The sequence below is a fragment of the Neopsephotus bourkii genome, unplaced genomic scaffold (genome assembly GCF_033783945.1).
Source record: "Neopsephotus bourkii isolate Nb327-2 ecotype Australia unplaced genomic scaffold, CSIRO-AGI_Nbou_v1 NB_659, whole genome shotgun sequence".
In the NCBI taxonomy this organism is placed as follows: domain Eukaryota; kingdom Metazoa; phylum Chordata; class Aves; order Psittaciformes; family Psittacidae; genus Neopsephotus; species Neopsephotus bourkii.
This window is the reverse complement of record NW_026901158.1, coordinates 2,424,904-2,447,053: the sequence shown is the minus strand read 5'-3', so window position 1 is coordinate 2,447,053 and position 22,150 is coordinate 2,424,904. Positions and strand designations below refer to the sequence as shown.

Genomic DNA, 22,150 nt, shown 5'->3' with positions numbered 1-22,150 from the left:
TTAACACACAAAATGAGGCTCAGTGCTGCAAATGGCACTTCATTCTTATTCTGTGGAATAAACCACCTCAATCACTCAACTAAAAAGTCATCTTTCAGAAATTAAGACCAAAGCAGTTTCTTGTGTTCCAAATCACAGCACAATCAGAACCTTACAGATTTTGAACAGCCTAACCCTTTGCCACCCAAGTACTAAAGACAAAAGCAGTATTACTAGAGGATGTTAACAGGATCTTTCTCTTCTTCTCACTGATATATTTACCTTTTTAAATTACATTATTACATTTGATGTTAATTTACTAAATGGCATGAATAAGAGAGACTAGTAACTGCTAACAGGAATTATGCACTTCACAACTCAGCATTGGTTTGGGCAAGTTCAATATCCATGTCCTGCCAAAAACTGCAGAAACACTCATCAAAGCTTATCAATGTTTAGACACTTTTCCCTGACATCAAAATTTCAGGTCAATCACTTGTTCCTGTACGGAACAGAATATCCATCTCAAGTATTCTGTTATTAATCCACAGATGAAGTCTGTGAAGACTGAAAACTTTGCTGAGACATTCCCCAAACTCGTAGTGAAGGACCTGCAGGAACTTCATTTCCTTTTCTGCCATGTTTCTTTTTAATATTTATCTTCCCCAGCAGCCACACTCCAAGGGCTGACTTCAAAGAGAATCAAATAAAAAGATCCTTATTTGAAATCTAGCCTTTTTAAATGCATGCATTATTCACAGAAGCAACAGCTATTGTTAAAGAGCTCCAGAATAAACCTGGTTTACTCCAGACAGTCTCTCTATGCAAAGGATAATAAAAAAATGACCTATGACAATGAAAAAGCTACAAGAAAGCATGTGTGTCAGTAAAAGTGACCAGTCCTCCTGTCAGAAAGCATCACCCTTCCTGATCTGATTCAGTGGAGTAATAAAGAATTAACTGCTCATCAAGTAAATCAGATTACAGCTACAAGGACCTAAAAGGTTGTCATCATTTATGATTTGGCTTTTGTTTTGAAAGAAGAGAGTTTACAATCTCTTCTATATCCTTCACTGACTTCACAACATTATGGAACATCCTTCACTGAAGACCAGACTTCCTCTGCCACTCAAAGCTACCGAGAAGTCTTCAGACTTAGTTCCCTACAGTAGCAACAAAAAGCAGCTGGGAAAAAGAAACCTCAAAATACTACTGGCCTTAGAAACTCTGCTTGGTTTCAACTCCCCGTGTTTGAATGGAAACCCTGATAAACAGCAGATGTTAACTCTGACACAGAATGGTCTATAAATAATTTGTTCAGATTTCTAATCCTCTCCAGTTTCCAAAGTGTGAGCTAATCTAAAAGTTTTGCTTCCAATATAGAGTAACCATAAACCTCTCTTGCTTCCAACACACAGCAATCAAAGGATGTTACTCTGATGAGATCACTGCTACCAACAACAATTAGTGTTTAAAGAGCAGAAATTGGTATCTTTTTAAAAATTCAACTGTTACTGGATCCTTCACTAACCCCTCAAGCCAAGAGCCACAAAAGCTCAGACAAGAAGAAACCAGCCCAGGTACACAGCACATCGTTCAAAGCTCTGAGACCTGGCAAACTGACTGCAGTTTCAAATGGAAGGGGTCCTGAAACAGGAACACAGTGATGTCAACGCTGACCTCAGACAGGAGTCACTGAGAATATCGCAGTAAGTTTTAAACAATGGACTCTTCTCGGTCTAAAATCACATTATTATTGACCAACATACAAATGGATATGTGACCTGCAACCCTCGTAGTTCAGGAGTTACCAACATTGGTTCTAGGCAAGTGGAACAATATTTATTCTTAAGCTTAAACCAAACACGGGGAAAATCCCCACCACTTACATGTAGAAGCAGCACAGCAGCAAGAAATGACTGGCCTTGACAGTAGCCAATCTCTTCATCATAGACAGAGTAGGCCTAAAAGAAGAATCAAAATCAGACACAAAGTCTGCATGGAGCTACAAGCGCAAAGAAAACAAACCACTGCATTGAACATTTTCACAGGGTGCATCATTTGCCATTCTAATGACAAGAAAACATGTATGAAAATCAAACTGGTATACCATAGCATCACAAAACATGTTATTTAACCACCGCAATACAGTAGCAGTAGCTGGTTATGGTGATGCACCAAGAAGGCTGCAGTATATTAAACCATCTATCTGAGTGCTTTTACCTCTGAACAGGTGCTATAGGGACATCAGGAAGAGAGAAACATTTGTGACACATAAGAAAAAGTGCTGGAAGCTTACAACACATCCCTAACTTCACCAGTGTGACTGAGACAATATTGACAACTAGGGAGAATGCTGCAGCCGAAGGTGAGCTGCTCTTATCAGTATGGAATTAGCCCTCATCTCCATCATAGCATATAATTTGCTCAGTGATTCAGGCTTACATGTCTGGAATCCCTTCAAGTAGAACACCTGAGTGCTCAGGAATCCAGAAGGACTTACTACTTTAGGTCTCCTATCTGAACGGCACTATAACTAACTCAACACCTACAATGAAGAACCAGACTGACTAGAGCCAGAGTCTGTCTCCATAGTACAGTTAAGAGTAGTACATACACACTCTTCTCAGGTAACAGTTACATCTGTTACTGATGTTAAACACAAGTTACCAAAACAAGCCAAGAAGAATTAAACAAATACCTTGCATATTTTGTACAGGGAGTCCTGGCCATCTCCCCCAGTGTCTTTAAAGTAATCATGCGCAGGGAACGTTCGATTGATGTCTCTGGTGATAGCACTGTCTTGTGGAGACTCCTATTAGGAAAAAACCAAAGAAGTAAATGAAAACACATCAAAAGAATATAAATTACAATATGCTGGGCCTGAGAGCTAAGAGATTGGCGCTGTGCTCTCTGCACTGTTCTAAATTTAACAAAACCCAGGCTATTCAACCAGATACAGGCTGCCTGCAGGCTGGCAGCTCCAGATCTCAATCTTGATAGATTTGGTTACTGAAGCACATCTGGGAATGGTCAGTGAGTAGCAGAAAAAGCACACACACACACAGACAAGTGTTCCAGGACATTGCAATGCAGATGGCAGCCTTCCCTTGGAGACTCCTGAATGCAAATACTGCCTGGCCCCATTTGTTTTCTGTCACATCTGTGGACAGGAAGAATCAGTTGCAAGTAGCTCCACGGTGCTGTCCAAATTCTGTCCCTTAGGTCCAGCTGGAGAAACCACTCTTCATCCCCTTCACAGAATTAGACAATAGAAAAGTAGACAACTGAGTATATGAGCCCAAGAAAGACAATACTGTACAGTAAAACATGATATAATGCAGGGACAGTCGCCTGTATGAGCTGAGCATTTCGGTTTGAGGAAGGTGGAACTTTGTTTCCTACTTTGCTCTGATGCAATCAGTTTCAGATGCCTTTGACACTTGGAGAGCTGAACAATAACAAGCTGCATACAATTAGGAAAACCAGTAAATGTGAACAATGGACTGAAAAGACCAATTGGAAGAAACACCAAGAAAATGCATCACGGGGAAGTCCTACACAAAAGGCAGTGGGAACTCCTAGTAGAGATGAAAGGAACTTGACAAAGCAGAACAATTAAATACAGACTTTTAACTGTGTGATTTAAACACCAAGCCACCGCCATGAAATTACTTGCAATACTGGCCTCAAACAACCCACTGAGGATGGTGGCTTAGGAGGAATCCTAGTCCTACCCGGGAGAAGTATCCAGGAAAATGGTTTCCAGAACATAGAAGGAAGAGGTTTGTGTCAAGCACAGAACAAGAAACCATTTGTGAATAACGTCCGGTTTAAACCTAATCTGCCCTCTACAACAGACTCACATTCCTAATGGGATAATCAGTAGATGCCGTTCCCACACCAAGGTCTTCTTTGGTCTCTGTCAGTATTGAACAAATGACCGAGTGAGATGTTCTTGATCCATCCCATTCAGTTCAGATTGAAACTATTTTGAGCTTAGTCACCGAAGTCAGAGCTCACATCACTGCAAGGAAGGATATCCACTGAAAACAGAACACTCTCCCACCCCAGGAGCAAAATGAAGCAATTTGCTTATTTCGGAAGCCAAAGGAAACAGCTCATACCCATCACATGGCCTCCTTTAGCACAAAAAACAGTAGTACGTAGTATGTATTTTTAAAGCTCACACCTAACAGTGACACTAAGTGGGCACACAGAAAATAGCTGTCAAAAGAGTTGACGCAGATCCCAAACCCTTCACTTGACAAGGAACATTTATGCAAATTAGAAAATTAAGCAGCTTCTTCCATGTGATGGAAATGGGTTGCTGAAATAGGCTGTAAATCTCCACCATCAGACGTGTCCAAGACTCAACTCAAGAGGGCTCTGAGCAACCTAATCTGGTAAAACCTGCTTAGAGCAGGTTGGACTAGATGAGCTCCAGAAGCCCCTTCCAAACCCAAGTTATTCTGTGACTAGCATACAACAGAAACCACTCCAAGCTGTCTTTAAAACACTTAATTCACCCAGCATGTGATAGGCAACTTCAGTAGATCTCTTGAATCTGAAATTGTGCTCACTATGTCAAATGAAAATAACTTCATTGACCTCTGCCATTTCAGAACTATTCCTACAATTTTATGCCATATTTTGCGCTTCCTGATTAATCAGTGTCCAGATTTTGCACGGATGTTTCACCACGTCTTGTACCTTTCGAGGCAGTCAGGACCCAGCTATTTTCTAGCTGACTCCCATAACCATAGCTATTATCCAACTTGCCAAAATCAAACAGGAACTGAAGCCCTCTGTCTGTAGGTATTTAGATTTGCCTGTGATTGGTTCCTCTTCCCACTATTTCAAAGATGACTTTCCTGTGTAGCTAATGAGAGCAAGAGCATGACAGTGGGAATCATCTGAGAAGATGCCATGATAGTTATCAAGCACCATCACCAGTGAAAGGGTCAGAGGTTCCCTTGTGAGGGGGCTCCCCTGGCAGGGACTGAACACACAAAAAGGCCAGTCTTCTTCACATGTGCAATCACCATGCACCAGTGTCCAGGTTAACATTGCAAACATGCAAGATGCTCTGTAGATGCGCAATAGAAGAGATTGTTTTTAAGCCAAGGTTCACTACATCCAAATAGCCCATGTTTCTGTTAGACAGAAAAAAGGTTAGAAGTAAAACAGATAGCACAGAAGAACATGATATAATCAGTGCGAGGATAATGAAATGCAGCTTTTAGCTGCTCTTTTTCTTCACAAAATGATATTGCAAACAACAAGAACAGAATTACCACAGTGTGCTTCATTTTCTCTTCTGATTTTAATCCAAGGTTAATGCTCCTCTCTGTGGCTTAATACAGACATTTCATTAGGAAAGCATTACACTGTCACTAGAATCAAGTTACAGGGCTGTTTTGGAAATTACATCAAAAGTACTGTTAGCATTTCAATTTGATAATAATTAACATGGCAAGGAGGTCCATCTCATTATAAGGAAATCAGAAACAAAATCCAATGCTAAATAAATTCCATCTAAATGGAAGCCTTTCAAGTCAGCAAAGACAAGTACAAGAATGTCTGGCTGTTAGCTTCAGCTGGTTTTGCAAGTAGAAAAAGACAACATTCAGAAACAATTCTGAGAACTTTAAAGCACGTGAATACAGTCTCAGGGATAACTTTTAGTTTCTTTAAGGTTCACAAAGCTGAATTAAAGCACTCAGCTTTGCAGGAGCAGAGTTACTGTTCACTGCAAATAGCAATTGGTGGTACCAAACAAGTGGGTTTATCTCGGAGTGTTACCTGTGTTCTGCTGCAATGGCAAAACAAGCTTAAATCCACTTGTCTTTTAATCCACTTAGTTAACAGCAGAGACCAAAGCATCTGGCTGGCAACTCTTAGGAGAGGCTTCTCAAACAAATCACTCATTATGACTAAAGAGAACTAATTAGTGGCCTCTCTCTGGCTTTGCGTGACTTGTTCAGCACTTGACTCCTGTGTTTCAGTACAATTCCTCAAGTAATCTGTAGCACTGGTTCCTGCAGCTGAAGCACAGCTTGGAGAGAGAAAAATTAACGGAAATGATAAGGTTTAAAATATGTTTTTCAACCCATGGCTTTGAAATCGCCCCATTAGTACAAACTGCTGCAATCCAAGCATTGTGTAACCTTTTCTTTACTCCTATTTTTATACCTTGCTGTGAGAATTGGCTCAATGGGCAATTTCTCATGCTTTCAGGGGACTGGGAAATGAAGGAAACCCTTCTGAACCCACACCCTTCACAAACTGGGATAGAAAAATAGAAAGCTAAGAATGACAGGAAGAAAAAGAAAGTAATAAAGAAAACAGCATGGAAAACAGCCATGAGAACTGAGGCAAGTGCAGCAAAGATTACAATTCTCCCAACAGTTTGCAGCTCTGAAGGAAAGCAGGAAAATGTGGATGCTCAGACTAATAACATACCCTTCCTCCCCCTCTTTTATGCTCTTTAAAATACTAGGGAAGTTATACTGGAAGCCTTCCTTTGCAATTGATTTAGAAAGTAGCTACGTGTGTAATTATGGAAACCAGGATGCAGTGCAGCAGATAAAAGCTCATCTGCTGTACCAGCCTGCGTGTTCAAGCATACTGGTTCCCACCTCCTGAACTGGGCACAGTTAGAAGATGTTTTCCTTGTGTTGTCATGATCTTCCCAGGATCTAACCACACCATGCAGTTAGAAACTCGATCAATGTGATCAGATGGAGAATGGGTAACTCTAGAAAGCTTTTTCTGTAGCTTAAGCCACAATTAAAAGGCATGGAAGAGCTGAAGCTCCTAGTACCTCTCCATGGGGCTCATCTGCTTGTAGCTTTCAGCAGCTCAGGTTTATTCCTCCTAAGCCCCTCCATAAACCCAAGAGGATGAAGAAGCAGCGGCAAAGAAGTGCTGAAGGGACAAGATCTGTGATGAAAAAAACCCACTGGGATAAGAAATCTCCATAGAAGCAGAGGAAGTTGTCTGCTGGAAATGGTTTGACACCCAAAGCCCAACTCCTGTCGCACTGGGCGACTGGAGAAATCCAGTGGGGGCACAAAACATAAAAGCCTTTACCTAGACACAGGTTGACCTCAAAATCAACATAAACATGGGAAAACACTGAGGGCTGGGGCTCAGATTTCCCCCTACCCTAACCCCAGAGTGATTCAAATGATTCAAAATATGGAGGTTTGCTCACAGGGGTGACTTTCCCAACACATCCACCACAACCCAAACTGCTGGATTCCCACTCTTGACACGATGGGACGGATTTTCACCCTGCAATTATGTTTTAAGAAGGTCAGAGCAGCACGTGGCATGCTGTTGCAAGGTGTAGACAAGCAAGTCAAGAGGGCATCAAGCCAGCTGACAGCTCCAGCAATTGCAATCATAGAATCATAGAATCATAGAACAGTTAGGGTTGGAAACAGAGAAAAGTCCAAACTCTCTAAACCATTCATGGGCAGCACAAAGGGTAATACTGCACAATGGGAATAAGCTATTTTGAGCAGATCTGTACATTATGAGCAGGTCTGAAAATATTATAAAGGTCTTTTGACAGCTATTTTCAGTGTCGGCAGGATACTGTGTCACCAGGTCTGTTCTGCAGGTTGGTGGCATTCCCAAGATGACTTCATATTTAGACTGACTTTCACACAGGGTGCATTTCCTGCATTTGTCTTCAAGCAAACCACTGTGAGAAGGTGTTGCTAAGAAGAATTACACCTGTTAGTGAGTCCTTCAGGAAACAGCACAAAACCTGCTTTCAAAGCAAGGCAGTTGTAAACTCCTCACAAGAAATGCTGCTCACAGAATGTGTTACCTGGAGTTAGCACTTCCCATGCACAAATGGGTAGGATTTGTGGAAAAAACCTGAATAATTTAGACCAATTTGGAACGGTTAGCTGCAATTTGATACAATAGTGCATTGATACAGCATACTTTCAGTCCAAATATGGCAATATAGTGCAATTCTAAAAATAAAAGTGAATCCCTTGTGATATCCAGCCCTTTCGCTGTGTTCGTTTCCTTTTAGGGCTCAAGTTTCCCACAGGAAAATTATAGAGAGGAGGTTGCCTCCAGTGCCCTACATCATGTATGGATAAAGCATAAACACGGAACGCACGCCGGAAGGTTTTCCTCCTCTGGGCAATTACGCGCAAGCCAGACTATTTAGAGCACTCAAGATAAGAGGAGAAAACCCCACCCACTCCCACAGGAACCCACCTTTATCAGCACAGCCACACAGAAGTCATGCGAGACAAGACGTGAAAACATGTGACGTATCATTTATTTCTTAAATGTATTCATGATCCATTCAGACCGTTCAAATAAAGTGTACAAGTGCATTTCAGAATAAAAAACTACACTCTTCACACAGCTCTGGAGAACACTACATCTCATCAAGAAACGTGAAGCAAAAAACTTCCTATTAAACCACCCATGCATCCTTTGGCTACAATAATATCACTGATCAACAAGTACTGCTATTCAAAGTCTGAGTTTCCCTTTAAAGAGAAGGAGCATCCCAAAATATGCTACCCCTTTCCAGAGACCTCTCTTTAAAGAGAGAATAGTAAATAAATTAGCTAGGCTTTTAGGCAAAACAGTAAGGCTACTTAGTACTGTTGATGCATGATCCATACATTTGGAGAACAGGCAATCCTAGGCTATGTGAAATGGGTCAACAGCCCTTGAAAGTTTAGTAGTATCAAGATTACATCAATCCAGAACAAATGGGAGACAAAAAAAAATGGAACCAGTGGAACAGTCACTGAAGAATGTGCAGTTTCTCTGAGGATGGGAAGTGCTGATGACAGGGTCAGAAAAGGGTTTATAAAATCCGCTAAGAACCACATTGACATCCTTAAAATTACATATTGTACAAAACTCTAAACTGTGTGACTGTACCACTACTGCCATGGTGAACTGCCTGCGATAAAATACATATATATGTGTACTTTACATATATATGTGTGCATATGTATTTTAAATACATATATGTATTTTACATATATAGGTGTGCATATGTATTTTAAATACCTATAAGTATCTTACATATATATGCATGTATATGTATTTTAAAGCAAGCTATTTAACATGGCAGTAATGGTACAGCCACCGAGTACACATATATATATAAGTATATACATCTACAGCAATAAGGAAACAAGCCAAGAGACGTATGACACAGCTGGGGTACAGATCATCTCAAAGGGAGTAATACATTTTGAGTTTTAACAGCTCATAGCAAAATTACCTCTTGGAAATAATTATGCAAAGATTGCGAATCAGATATTTACATGCTTCCGATTTATCTCGTTCCATTTAATATTGAAAAATATGCAAGTATTATTTTAAATCAGTAACATTTGTCATTTTTGGCTCAACTGTAGTTTTGCTTATTATTAGTCTGAGTCAAAAAAATCAGCTACAGAAATGTCTATTAAAATGATGGGGGAGAAGAACCCCTCTCCCCTGTCTTTTAACAGCAAGTCTGAGTTGGCACAAAATACATCATATTCTGGAGCCACCATAACTCTTCCTCAGCTGCCCTGCATCCCAACCCGCCTCCCCCCCCCCCCCCTTCTCCTGCAGAGTTCAGAACAGGGCAAACCCCAGCAGACACGAGGAACATCGAGGAACACAGCCCGAGCCGCTGATACTCCCCACTGTGTCAGAATTAAACACAGCATTAGAAAGTCTTAAGGGTGGGATTGGCTCTAATTCACCTGTTTGCTTTTCTAATCTGCTTTGGTGGATTTTTTCCCTAGTTCTTTATAGCAGGGGTTTCACACTCACGCCTCTTTCTCATCTTTTAAGAGGAAACGATTTCCAGCATTAAAAGGTGCACAAAGTTCTGACAAACACACACGTACACATCCTTACCTGTGATTTTGTCTATTTTTTGCCTTCTTGCTAACACTCAGGAATAAACTACGAATTGTAACACTACTCGGGTAAGGAGCTGGACTCAAAACTCCTTGTAACAAACCTCTGACAAATGTCAAATCGCCACCGAACACACTGAACTAATCTCACCAGTGGCTTCTGCTGTACCAGTTACCATGAGGGTGTGTAAGGAGACGGGTGGCACACAAGGAAAAGCGAGCATCCTTTAAAGTAAGATTGCTCCACTGTGTTTTAGCACAGCAACCTAAAAGCACATGCACGCACAGCCTCCCATGCTTGCAGTTTAATTGTAAACAGCATGTGGAAAGAACAAAACAATTAAAAAAGGTACTAAGACAATTCTGAAATCCCTGAAGAAAAGACATACCCACGAGTATTAAGAACAGTAAAAAAGCTCATCATTAGCAATTGCAAACTCGTTTCCATCCTGTTGCATTCATTAGAGGAATACAAAATTGAATCTAGTGTTTACATGCTAGAGTTACAATAGAAAGTAGCTTTCAAAGGTTACATATGGAGAGAAATTTATCAGCATAGGACCTTGCAAAACACTGTGCTGTACAGCATTTCTGAAGACAGAAGTCTGTGAAGACAAACGTATGCGATTGCAAATCCTTTCAGACAGTTCAAAAGCGTGGCTGGAGGTAATGCTGCTTCCTGTTATCTGAAAGGATTAACTGCACCATTATTTTTAGTAGGTTTTAATGACAATTTCACCTCAAGAAATCCCTAACCCCTCCAAACCCGAGGTGCTCAGAAACACACAGGTACCTTACAGCCCTCCGGGGTTTTATTTCTTTGTACACTAAACATCAATTCGTTTGACAGCATCTACAGAAAATGTCTTTAAAAAATGTCTTTATGAAATACTTTCAATACTCAGCAATGCTAATATTTAAAAATACTTCACAGTGTGGTACTAATGGAACTTCATCAAACGAGCAACTCGAGTTAGCTAAAGCTCAAAGCCTTACATTATATTAAAATAGTCCAAAGATTTCACACACACGCACACACACAAAATCACTAGCACTATAAATACACCTAAGCCACTTTAGTGCAAAGTCTGGTTTTGCTTCCCCTGACAAATCCCTCTATATTCCTGCCAGCATATTAAAATGTCATCCTTTACTAATCTAATTATTGATTTTCAAGGATTCATTTACAGCTGAAATCCCAGAAGAACTTTTTTCAATTTCCCATAAAAGCAATGACTTGGTTTATTAAGCATCTGATTGCTCGGATCACGTGACTGGTGTTAACATGTAAGAATGACTCACGTATGCACAGCAAGATTCGAGTTCATCTTTACAAGGAGTTTCTTCAATTTATTTAGCTTCTTAATGAAACCACTCCGGCAGTGACCACCAGAGAGAAGCCAAAGCTTTGAGTCACAAAACTGCTGTCCTCATCTCACAAATCCATAAAAAGAAAGGAGTCAGAGCAAGAAGTCTGGACTCCTTTTTGCCTTCCTGACAGCCCAGGGGTACCCTCGTGCTGTACCCCAAGAGCGGCCCAAAATTCCAACTACATCCTAATGCAATGTGCATCCAACTCAACACTTCTAAAAACTTCTTCAGCAAACAAAGCTGCTGCTTCTCAACAGTCCCACAGTGACCTGGCCTCCTGTCTCCCCCCGGAGCAGTGCCTGCATCTCCTTCAATCAGCTCCCCCTCAACCTCTTCAGCACAAACCAAAGATGACTTTAACATCTTCTGTTTCTCTGTTTAAGTATCCACATATTCACTGGCTAGAGATTCAGTTTTGACAGGACAGGCTGCTGCAGTACACCAGAGGCTGTAAACACACAACCTGGATCAGGATACACGAACATTAACTTAGGTTAACGTTTTCATTAACTGCTAAAGCTCAAGAGATGCAAATAAGATGCAGGTGTAATCCACAAACACTTTCATTTGCAACCACCACTAAATGTATGTGGCTTGTTTTAAACTCTGCAATGGGAGTAAAAACTGAAAGGTGACAAAAGTCAAGTGAAGAACCATCAGAAAGCTGCCTGCAGAGACAGAACACCTCACCTGTCATAGAAACAAAACCAAGTGAGAAGCTGGCTGAACAAACTGCATCGCATCAGATTATTTCCCTATTGCTTCAACACTTTAGATGGCCAACCTTGACACAGACTGGTATTATCCCATTTTACCTCTATGTAAGTGGAGGAGCTGGATCACCACACCACATCCAAAGGGAATCCAAAGGGAACCTCCACCAAATGCATTTGAAGCCCACACTATTATGAAGTCTTATGGGTCCCAAAGTAACTAACAGATCTAATACACTGACCTGAGACTACAGCCACGTACAAACGACAGTATTCACAGCATAAAGAATATGAAAGATGAAAAAAGCCCTATGTTACCATGCTCAAGGCAGGGAAAGAGAAGAGCAGAAAACAGACTGAAATAAAGATGCCAATTGGACAGGAGGGAGGAAGCACAGCTTCACCAGGAGAACAAATGGACTCAGCTCGGGTGTTTCTCCACCGTCATGGCCCAGCCTCTCCCCTCATGGAAGCCTGAAAGCATTTGCAGTGTCCATTCTTTAAGTTGCAGAAGGGAAGATAGCGACTCTTCCTGCATTTGAGTATAAAAACCATAGAGGCCTGCAGACCTCTTGGATCTCAGCAGAACATCACTTACAAACATGTGCTTTGCCAACTTCAGTTAGTGTTGTAGTGAGGTAAAATCCAAGTCTATCCTGAATGACACCACAGAAAGGACGTGTCTTTGTATTCTGTAAAGTCATAAAAGGGAAGAAAAAGGTACCTAAACTAAACAACAAAATAAGAGTCAGGTCAGGCAAATGGTTCAGCAGGTGCTTCAAGTACACAGAATCAAAAACGTGTCGAAACAACAACAAAAGCCCTCCAAGACCTCCTCTTATTAAAATTAACTATACTAGATGAATCAAGTAATGGAAGAATTTTAAATGGGCCTTCTGCTTGTTATGTATGAAGGTAGACTCCTCTGCTCAGATATTAGTCCCTAAGAAATACGTTTTATAAAGCACCAACCTGAATTAGAAGTTCTGCCAACTTCAAACCCTGATGTAGAGCAAGATCAGACTGAAATGTTTCAGTCTACTGACTCGTGAAGGTTCAGTGCACATTATCATCACAGCACTTGGTAACACCACAAGGAAAACTCCGCTGATTAAATACTGAGTGTTTCCATCTCGCACCACACACAGGCCTTGGAAGCATCTTTACCAGAACAGAAACTAATGAAATTCAGGACTTCTTACAGGTAAAACCTTTGTACGAGCAGGAAAAGAACAACGCCATAGAGATGCAGCATGAGGCCGAGATCTGGAAATCCTCATTCAGGTCTGCTCTAAGACAGACTCTACACAACCTCATGCCACTGTTGTGATTCTCTGTGCCTTGGTACCTCAGACCACTTTCCTCTTGTCAAGGATCTGTGACAAATAGTCACGACTGCCCCTTGGCAACACAGAATTCCCACTAGGAGAAACAGATTTCTGAGTGATATGAAGCTTAAAAACAAGTAAAAAACTCCTAAAAACCATAAAAAATACTGCAGAAGCTGGTAACACTTCGTAACACAAACCTAACAGCAAAACACTCGTTTCACATAAAAGATACCGTTAAGTTAAAAAAACCTGTCACTTGGTGATTATAAAATAAAATAGTGTTTCACAGATTTTCTCCCAATCTATTTGGAAAATAATAATATAATCATAAAGTAAACATCCAGTAAACTTTTTATGGAAAGCAAAAAACCAAGATGAAGCAAATGATCACCTTCTGAGTTGTGCGTACAGAAATCCTTCCCGTGGTACTAAAAACATGCCACTGAATTGCAAATTGAACCTTCTAGCAGCTTAATTGGAAAGTGAGGCAGATAACCCTAATGAAATAATAAAGAAATTATAATCTGAGATAGAACTTCAAAATTAGTTCATTTAAATCATACCACAACACACAATCCTTATGAAGATGTGATTTGATTTCTATATTCTCCTCGGTGTGGCATTTCTCTGTGCAATGCTCTTGATACCAATTTCGAAAGCACCAGGCACACTCGGATACAAATATAGCCAAGAAAGGATTAGTTTCATATATACAGGGATGAAAATGATCCAACTGGAAAGTCTGCTGCCTACAACAATTCATAGCGCAGACTGTGATGAAAAGGACCTACTGTGCCTCGTGTTAACTGCATGACAAAGGATGTTAATGGTCTGCTGAGCAAACAAGGTAGTGTAGTTCACAATCATCTCTTCCACAGTTGGCACGGTGAACAAGATTCACCCTGTGCAATTGCACTGAAGACAAGAGACTAAAATGCTGTATTTAAAACATGTAATCACAGACTAACCTAGAACAATGTTAAATTAACTTAGAGAAAAAAGTAATTTAAAGTTTTTTAAAAATATCAATAAATTAACATGGGAAAAAAAGAGAAATATTTGACACTAAAGCTAAGACGCTGAGGCAAAAGTGCCTGTACAAACACTGGAGGAAACTTGAATGCATCAATTGGCTTCAACTCATCTTGGAGACTTCCAGATCCTGATTTTCACCTCTCACATCTGAGCTGATGAAGACTCTGAGATGAGTAAGGCAACTGAACAAAAGCCTGGCTGTCAGGAATGTTATAAGCGAACCTTAGCTGCAAAGCAACAACAGCTGCAAGCATGAATCTGCATCTGCAACAACACTACGCTTCAAGTACAATTCTAGGCTTATAGCTGAAGCAGCAACTGCTTCATCTCAAGTTAAATCTCTACGCCATGAGTTAGACTCCTTCCTACTTTATAGTATTTTCCATATTCTCAAGAACTAGCACAAAATGCTTCTGTTTAAACCCTCTATTCATGCCATGAAAAAGTAATGTAAAATAAAAAGCAACAGTCTTTGCTCTCCAGCTCCCACTGAACCCTGAAACTGCCATTTTTAGTGGTTTAGGCCCTCGCTCATGCTTTTCTTCCATTAAATTTAATCAAATACTATTTCAATTATAAATTGCATCACTTCAAAACCTTGGAAATGTTAGATAAGGTGAAGAGTCAGAGAAAAAGCTATTGGGAGTTTACCTGAGAGGCTGTTCCAAAAATACCACACACACACACTTTGATATTAGTGACTAAAGCCCTTAAATTGTCCCCCAAAGCCCACTTTTGCCATAATACCTGCGAAACACCGGAGAGCAATTAGCCAGCTGATGTGCTGTGAGCTTATTATACCACTTATAAATGACTCACTACACCCTTACACTCCGTCCCCTCCACGGCTGTCTGTGTCTCTATAACCAAAACCCAGACTGAGAGAGCTCTGCAGAACAGATCAGCTCTCCCATGGCTGTGCAGGGATCACAGCATAAGCCCTGGCTCTAGACACTGCCTTAATTCCAAAAGATAACAAGAAATGTCATGGTGAAGGCACCAGGGTTTAGACAACCTTTGTTCTTACCATTTTAGATCAACTATAGAGGAATTTTATCTTGAGAGGTTTGAACTATGGATGAAATATGTTGAAAGCAGACCAAGAGATGACTTAAACCTGCCTTGTAACTGAGCTGTCAAGCCAAAACTAGGCAGCAACAGCAGGAGGTTCTGCCCCACGCGCACATCCGTAACAGGAACTCGTGTCTATCAGCGACAGCACTGACAAGTACAAGCCATGCCAGCCGTGCTTCATCCCGCTGCTCTCCTCACTAGCAGCCTCACAAGACCATAGTGGAGTAATGCGGATGGGCAGCAAGGAGGATGGTCTGTAGCAATCCATGTGTGACAGGACAGAGATACAAACTGTTGTCCCCCAGGGCAACACATGGAAGATGAGAAGCCAGGGCTCACAGCACACCAGAGAGGAAGGTATGTGTATGCTTGCAGGAGGGACAGGGTACTAAGGATTCTCTCGGTCCGTAACAAGTTAGACCTGAAACCAAAAAAACAGAGTCTTCCCTTTGGCCAAGAGAATTACCCTGATCCCCAAAACACCCAAATCATTTTCCCTAGTATTTTTCCATTCGCGCTTTAACAGCACACACCCCCTGTAACCCACAAGCTTACAGAATTCCCATGGCTCAGCCCAGTGTACCCACTGGAAGCACGAGGAAGGGAGCAAACTGAGGAAGGTCACGGTGGGCAACCTGCTCTCCAACCAGAGGGGTGTTGGGGGATATCCCTGTGCCAGGCACAGGGTAAGATAAGACAACACGGACTGTAATCCGTCATTACAGGAATACTTGGTTCACTTTCACTTTCCAGTGTGGCATCAGTAAAAAGACAAGGATATTCCTTAGGATGAACTAACCAATAGGAGGGGCATAGTGCCTTCTTAACAGCGTTATAGTACTCACAAAGATTTAACCTCAGCTAGCTTGAAAAAGCTGTGGTCAATGAGGTCTTGTTTCTCAGACACTGATTGACCAGTTAGATATGCCTTTGCCAACAGGATTTAGCTCTTGCTATATTCGAACCATCTTTAATCCCATGAAGGCTAAAGAAAAATGTCTCTGATTTAGCTCTGTGCACTTATGAATAACTCAAATACTACAGTTAAATTTACAGCATAGTTCCCTTAGCTGTTTAGAAGACAATTGTTTTCTTTCCTTTCCCCTTAAGTTCTAGTATGTAAAATATCAGAAGAATTTAGATTAAAAAAAAAAAAAAAAGGACATGTTATTTTTAAAGTTGTTCTTGAGAAAATTTCCACATACAAAACTGTGGCATTTCTCCACTGGTTTGAGCATAATTTCACATGCTGGCATCATCCTCAAGTGGCTGCCACAACTCTGGTATCATAAAGCGACATGTATTTTCTCTTAGCTTATCCAAACACATTTTATTTAACTGCTAAATTTGGTCTGATCCAAGTTTTTCTTCTTCCTTCCCAGCAAACAGGCAAATGCAGATGCCGTGCTCTCATGGCACACATGCCTCCTACCAGAGAAAGGAGGCAGGGAAGGCAGGGCAGTTCTCCCTCACGGCTCAGTAGGACCCTAAGGTCACACTCAAACGTTCACACTGGTCACTGCTGTTCTAGAAGTCCTGTCTAGGTAGCATTGAACAAACAACGCTGTTTGGCCCCTTCTGTTAGGATGCTGGAACGCTGTGTCAATATACTTTGGCATATATTAAAAAATCCCTGTAATATACCATATACTGTGACATTTCCACTTCAGATCTATCATTTACATGTGAAGCACGAATCTTGAAAAGAACCTAGTAAAGCTGTAAGAAAGACTACATTTTGCTGAAGCTCTCAGACACCCACTCCATTCAGTCACACCAGCTGGAGAGGTAAGTGTCAAGATACAGCTTTATTCTTAAAAATGAATATGGAGGTGAAACTCCACAGCCTCCTCCACAGCAATATTTTTTAGCCACACTGATATGTGCTCCTGATTCTTCTATGTCAGCAGCATTTCTCAGAGACCTTTTTGCAAATCTGGACATCTTAAAATCATGTTTAACTTATTTTTGCTATTTATGGAATTGTCCCTGCACTTCCCAGTCCAGCTGATAGGAGTCTTAGACATGACATCCATTGGAAGATCTTTTGCTCCTAGAGGTAGAGGAGTCCTTAGCTACCCTCTGTCTAGCACAAGAGGCACAAATAGCCCCCGAGAGCCGCTTAAGCCCCTTCTGAAAGACACTGTTGGAGAGACTGTAAATAACACAGTTGCAGAAGCTGTTGCTAATGGCAAGCCAAGTGGTCAAGAAGGACGCAACGCGGTTACTATAGACATTGGAGCTCTCCAGCAGAAAATAGATGATGTAGGGCAACCAGAGGATGTAGAAGACACTGGTGATGCGGAAAAGAACCATGGCATAGCGCTTGTCCGGGCAGGGCTGCGCCTCCCCAGCCTCCCCATCCTGAGAGCTGAAGCGCACTCGCCTCTCGTTGATCTCCTTGGTGTGCTGCTGGCAGATGCGGAAGATGTTGAAGTAAGTGAAGCAGACGATGAAAGCAGCCGGGGCGTAGAGCATCACCACAATGAAGAGCGTAAAATAGGGATCGGTGTTCCAGGAATTGGCACACCACTGAAACACATCCCCGTGATATCCAGGCTTTCCCCAGTGAAAGGAGGGTAAGAAGACCAGGCAGGAGTAGAGCCAAATGATCAGTATGCAGATTCGAAGTCTCCATGGGGTCACCAGCGTGTTGTAGGTCAGCGGCTTTGTGATGGCAATGTATCTGTCAATACTAATGCATGCCAAAGAGGCCATGGAGACGCTCTTCAGCACTGATACCACATAACCAAAGATTTGGCAAACCAAGGACTCACTTAAAACAATAGGATAGTGCAGCAGAGACAAAGAAGGCACCAGACAGCTCACGCCCACCAGGAGGTCAGCATACGCCATAGTCTGGATGAAGTAGCTGGTGGTGTGGTGGTTCAGCAGAGGTGCACAGTGAAAGACAAATATCACAATGATGTTGCCTGAAATAATCAGCACCATGAGGAACACAATAATAACCACTTCCAGGAGGCAAAAATTGATGGTCTCCAAATAGCTAATGGCCAGGAGACAGAACGGCCGGCCACTCTGGTTGCCAACCAAGGAGGAGTTCATCTTGAGCACTGCAGTGATCTCTTCACTTCATGCTCCTGCCTGCTGCCTGCAGCCACTCCAGGCAGCTGCTGTCATTGCGGCTGGTGCTCTGTGTGTGTAGCAATGTCAAAACCGGAGCTCCAGTCCCCAGGGCTGCTCCAGATGCTGCTGCTGCTGTGCATTGTCTGCAGCACAACTCCCCGGTAAATCCGGCTCCCCGCCGCTCCCGGTGCGCCGGGACCCAGCAGCGGGCATGGCAGCAACTTCACCCACCGCACGGAGAGGACTGATGTTAAAGCCCTCCTGGGCGGGCTGCCTCGCCGGGGAGGGATGAAGGGTTGGGGGAAAGAGGGAGAAAGAACCTTCACCGACCCAGGACGAGAGTGCTCCCGGAGGCTGACAGAAGAGAAGGGCAAAGTGGTTTACAGAGCCGCCTTTCCCCCCGTGCTACCACCTCCATCGCCCCGCTTCTTCCCCACGCCCTGCTACAGCGCTTCCCCGCCGCCGCCCGCCCCGCTCCCCACCGGGCTCCCGCGGCGCCTCCGTCCCTCCCGTTCCCTCCCCTCCCCGGGGCGGCGGGGCAGCAGCAGCCTCCCCGCTATCGCTGCCGCCGTCCATGCGGGCGGAGGGATGCGCGGCGGGGAGGGGGCTCCAGCCCTTCTCTCCTGGCTCCATTTTGCACGACGCTTTTGTTCGCCGCCTCTCCCGGGCCGCGCCGCTCCGGCCCCCGCCGCCTCCCGGCCGCCCCCCGCCCGGCCCCGGGGCTCAGCCCCGGTGCCGCCGCCCCGGCCCCTACCTGCCGCGGGGGGACAAAAGCCCCGGAGCATCCTCGGCCGAGCGCCGGCACGGCTGGCGTGGGCTCCGGCCGCGGCGATGCGGAGCCGGGGGGAGGGGACGGCGGGGAGGAAGGGGAGGGAGGCGGGCAGGAGCGCGGCGGAGGGCGCGGCGCCGGCGGGGACCCACGGGGAGCGCGGCCGCAGCCCCCCGGGGAAAGGCAGCGGCGGCCGCAGCCTCGGAAATGCGGGTTTAGCCTCCAACCGCGCTGGGCAAAGCGCTGGGGAGGGATCACCCTGCGCGACCCGCAGCATCCGGGGGTCCCCTGCTCCCCGCCACGGGCTCTGCCCCTGCACACCCCAACCTGCAGACACGCACACACCCTGGTCCTGCGGACAGACAGACACACACACACCCACCGCACACCCCTGCTCCTCCTCGCAGCACCTCTCTCTGCCAGGGAAACGGCAAGCGTCCAAGCAAGGACGTGAATTCAAACCATGAGTCGTAATTTAAGGCTTTTCCATCCAAGCCCTCTTGGGGAAATAGTTATTCATAGAATCATAGAATGGTTTGGGTTGGAAAGGAGCTTAAAGATCATCTGGTTCCAACCCCCTGCCACGGGGCTTGGACACCCTCCACTAGATCAGGTTATTATTAAATGTGTCTTTCCTAGGTGTAGCTTTTGTTGCTTAGGAGACACTTGAAACCAAGGGCAAAGCTGAGAACTGCATCCTACTGCTCATCCAGATGTTGCTCCAGGTAGGGAAGCACCTCCTCCATGCATGTACACAGAAGACAAAGGCATCACTATCCCTGACAATCCTGAGGCAAGCTACACCAAAGTAGACAAGCTACACAACCCAGTGCCATTCCAGAGAGTAAAACACACAAAAGATTCCCAACACAAGCACTTGTACACACACCATAAGCTAATACCATCATGCACATGTAACCAGAAAAACCTCACTATGGAGCTGGTCTTTGAACCAATCCAAGCAGTAAGAGACTCCTCATACATTGAAGTCCCTTTGTCAAAAATGCCGTGTGAAACTGGAATCCTTCCGAGCCAGTCCCACCCTGAATTCCACCAGCACCAACAAACCCAACAGTTTGGCGAACCTAAGCTAAACGTTTGTCACTGTGCGGAATACCTAATGCCAAACGAATTGCAGGCAAGGGGACAGATCTCAAAGCAATCATACTGCAGTGCTCGGTGATTGTAGCTGACCTGCAAGTAGATAAAACCATTTTAAGACACACTTGCATTGGTCAAAAATCTGGGCTGGGCAATAGCATGACTTGGCAGATTGGGAGTCAGTCTTGCGCAAAAACCTGAAAACAAAAAGTTGGGGTTCCTGCCCCATCTTTACCCCCAAAAAGATCTCTTTACTTTTCCTTGTAATTTATGGCATTTCTACTCATGGCGACTGAAGTACTAGAACTACAGCTCAGAAACACGAAGTTTGCATTCAATTTAGGCAAAGGTTATTGTGGTTTTACAAAAACCAAGCTCTGATCGAATTACTGCTGGAGAAACGATCTATCTTTCCAAAGCAGAGAATGATTTACATACCAATTGATTCAAATACTATTTCTGGATCCTTAGGCATGAATAGACACATTATAAACATCCTTAAGAAAACAACAGACATTGAACTTGGTATCTGAGATGTATAAAGACAAGGTAGCATTGGAAATCTTGAAGCTCAACAAAACAACATTTGGTTGCTGATATTTCACAACAAAAGATGCACCACCGAATCAAACCTCCTCAGTGCTTAGATTTTTATTACAAGAGAACTGAACTCCTATAGCTGACAGGTATTTCTGGGGGAGAGCGCTGGTTTTCCCTCTAGCTGACATTCTATTCTATTGTTTCCCCAAAGCTGGGAGTAATAACTCTATTCAGAGTTCATGCCAACGTACTCCTACCTGCTTAACACACCGATGCCCAAACCAGCAATATCTCAAGTTCATTCTCTTAAGCACCAGAAGCCAGGCCAAAGCAGCCAACAAAGGGTGTAAATGGCTACTGGAAGGTAACTGGGTTGGAGCTACAGCCCTCGCTCAAGTGCCCAACCGACTATGAAGAACTGCTTCTAAAAGACATCAAAATGTGGTTCCAGTGGCTGAGGTCTGTGAGAGACTGAAAATACTTCCATCTTGTAGAGACTTCTCCCACTCTATGCAGTGATACAAAACAACCTAATCCGAGACTATTAAAAGGTATTCAAGAAATCAGTCAAAGTTACAGCGAGAACTCTTGGGAAAACTACTGCTTATAAAAGATAATTAAACTTTGATCACCACGTGATCAAAACTAATCAAACGAGGGATCTAGAGGTGCAGACACGCTGCCAACAAAGCCACGTCAGACTTACACATCATGACTAACAGGCGTACCTTAGGTTTCATTTCAGTTGATGGTATGCAACCTTTGTGCTCCTGAAAATTAAATGTATTCTTCTTAATTTAAATGAACATATGGAAATGTGATTGCCATACAAGTGGAAAATAAGTGTTAACCACCCACAGCTAAATTACTGTTCCATTTTATGCCACTGATGAAGCAACACATACAGTCAAATAACGGTACTGACATTTGAATCTATTTCTTCACTAAACCCCAGTATCATTTGCACCAAGACAGATGAGTATATTTGGTAGAACTTCTGTGTTCTGTAATTCCTCTGTGCACGGAGATAAAAAAGTGGGAATGTGAGAAAACAGGTAGCAAGAGTCCTGCTATCTCCCATCAGGCCTTGAATTTCCACCAGAAATGGTGACCCGGGGTAACATTCCAGGTCCCGTCACTGGATTATTTTCTGTCATTTTAGTTTGTTTGGGCCACAAGATGTCCCTCTCACGTTGTAATTTTCTTAATATAGTGTATTTATCTGGTACAACAGTTCCT

At 43.2% G+C, this 22,150-nt stretch overlaps 2 protein-coding genes across 6 annotated transcripts in view; both read right to left on the bottom strand.

Annotated features, from left to right (window-relative positions):
* The window catches only part of RABGAP1 (RAB GTPase activating protein 1), a 68,858-nt gene that overhangs the window by 15,338 nt on the left and 31,370 nt on the right, over window positions 1-22,150 (bottom strand). For 4 of the 5 annotated variants that reach the window (XM_061352553.1, XM_061352555.1, XM_061352552.1 and 1 more), the window contains 2 exons: window positions 2,681-2,794; window positions 1,869-1,943 (listed from right to left, as the gene is read on the bottom strand). In XM_061352553.1, coding sequence (XP_061208537.1) covers window positions 1,869-1,943; window positions 2,681-2,794 — 189 coding nt within the window. Of the gene's footprint in view, window positions 1-1,868; window positions 1,944-2,680; window positions 2,795-5,784; window positions 6,190-22,150 lie in introns of those variants that run through there. The other variant, XM_061352558.1, reaches the window with a different exon arrangement.
* GPR21 (G protein-coupled receptor 21) lies at window positions 16,887-19,353 on the bottom strand. The gene is made up of 2 exons (XM_061352539.1): window positions 19,256-19,353; window positions 16,887-18,855 (listed from the first exon to the last, which is right to left on the bottom strand). The coding sequence occupies exon 2, from the start codon at window positions 18,478-18,480 to the stop codon at window positions 17,434-17,436; it is 1,047 nt and encodes a 348-aa protein (XP_061208523.1). The 5' UTR covers window positions 18,481-18,855; window positions 19,256-19,353; the 3' UTR covers window positions 16,887-17,433.

Excerpts from the sequence above, each read along its gene's own strand:
- GPR21 (XM_061352539.1), bottom strand. The coding sequence starts at position 18,480 with ATGAACTCCTCCTTGGTTGGCAACCAGAGTGGCCGGCCGTTCTGTCTC.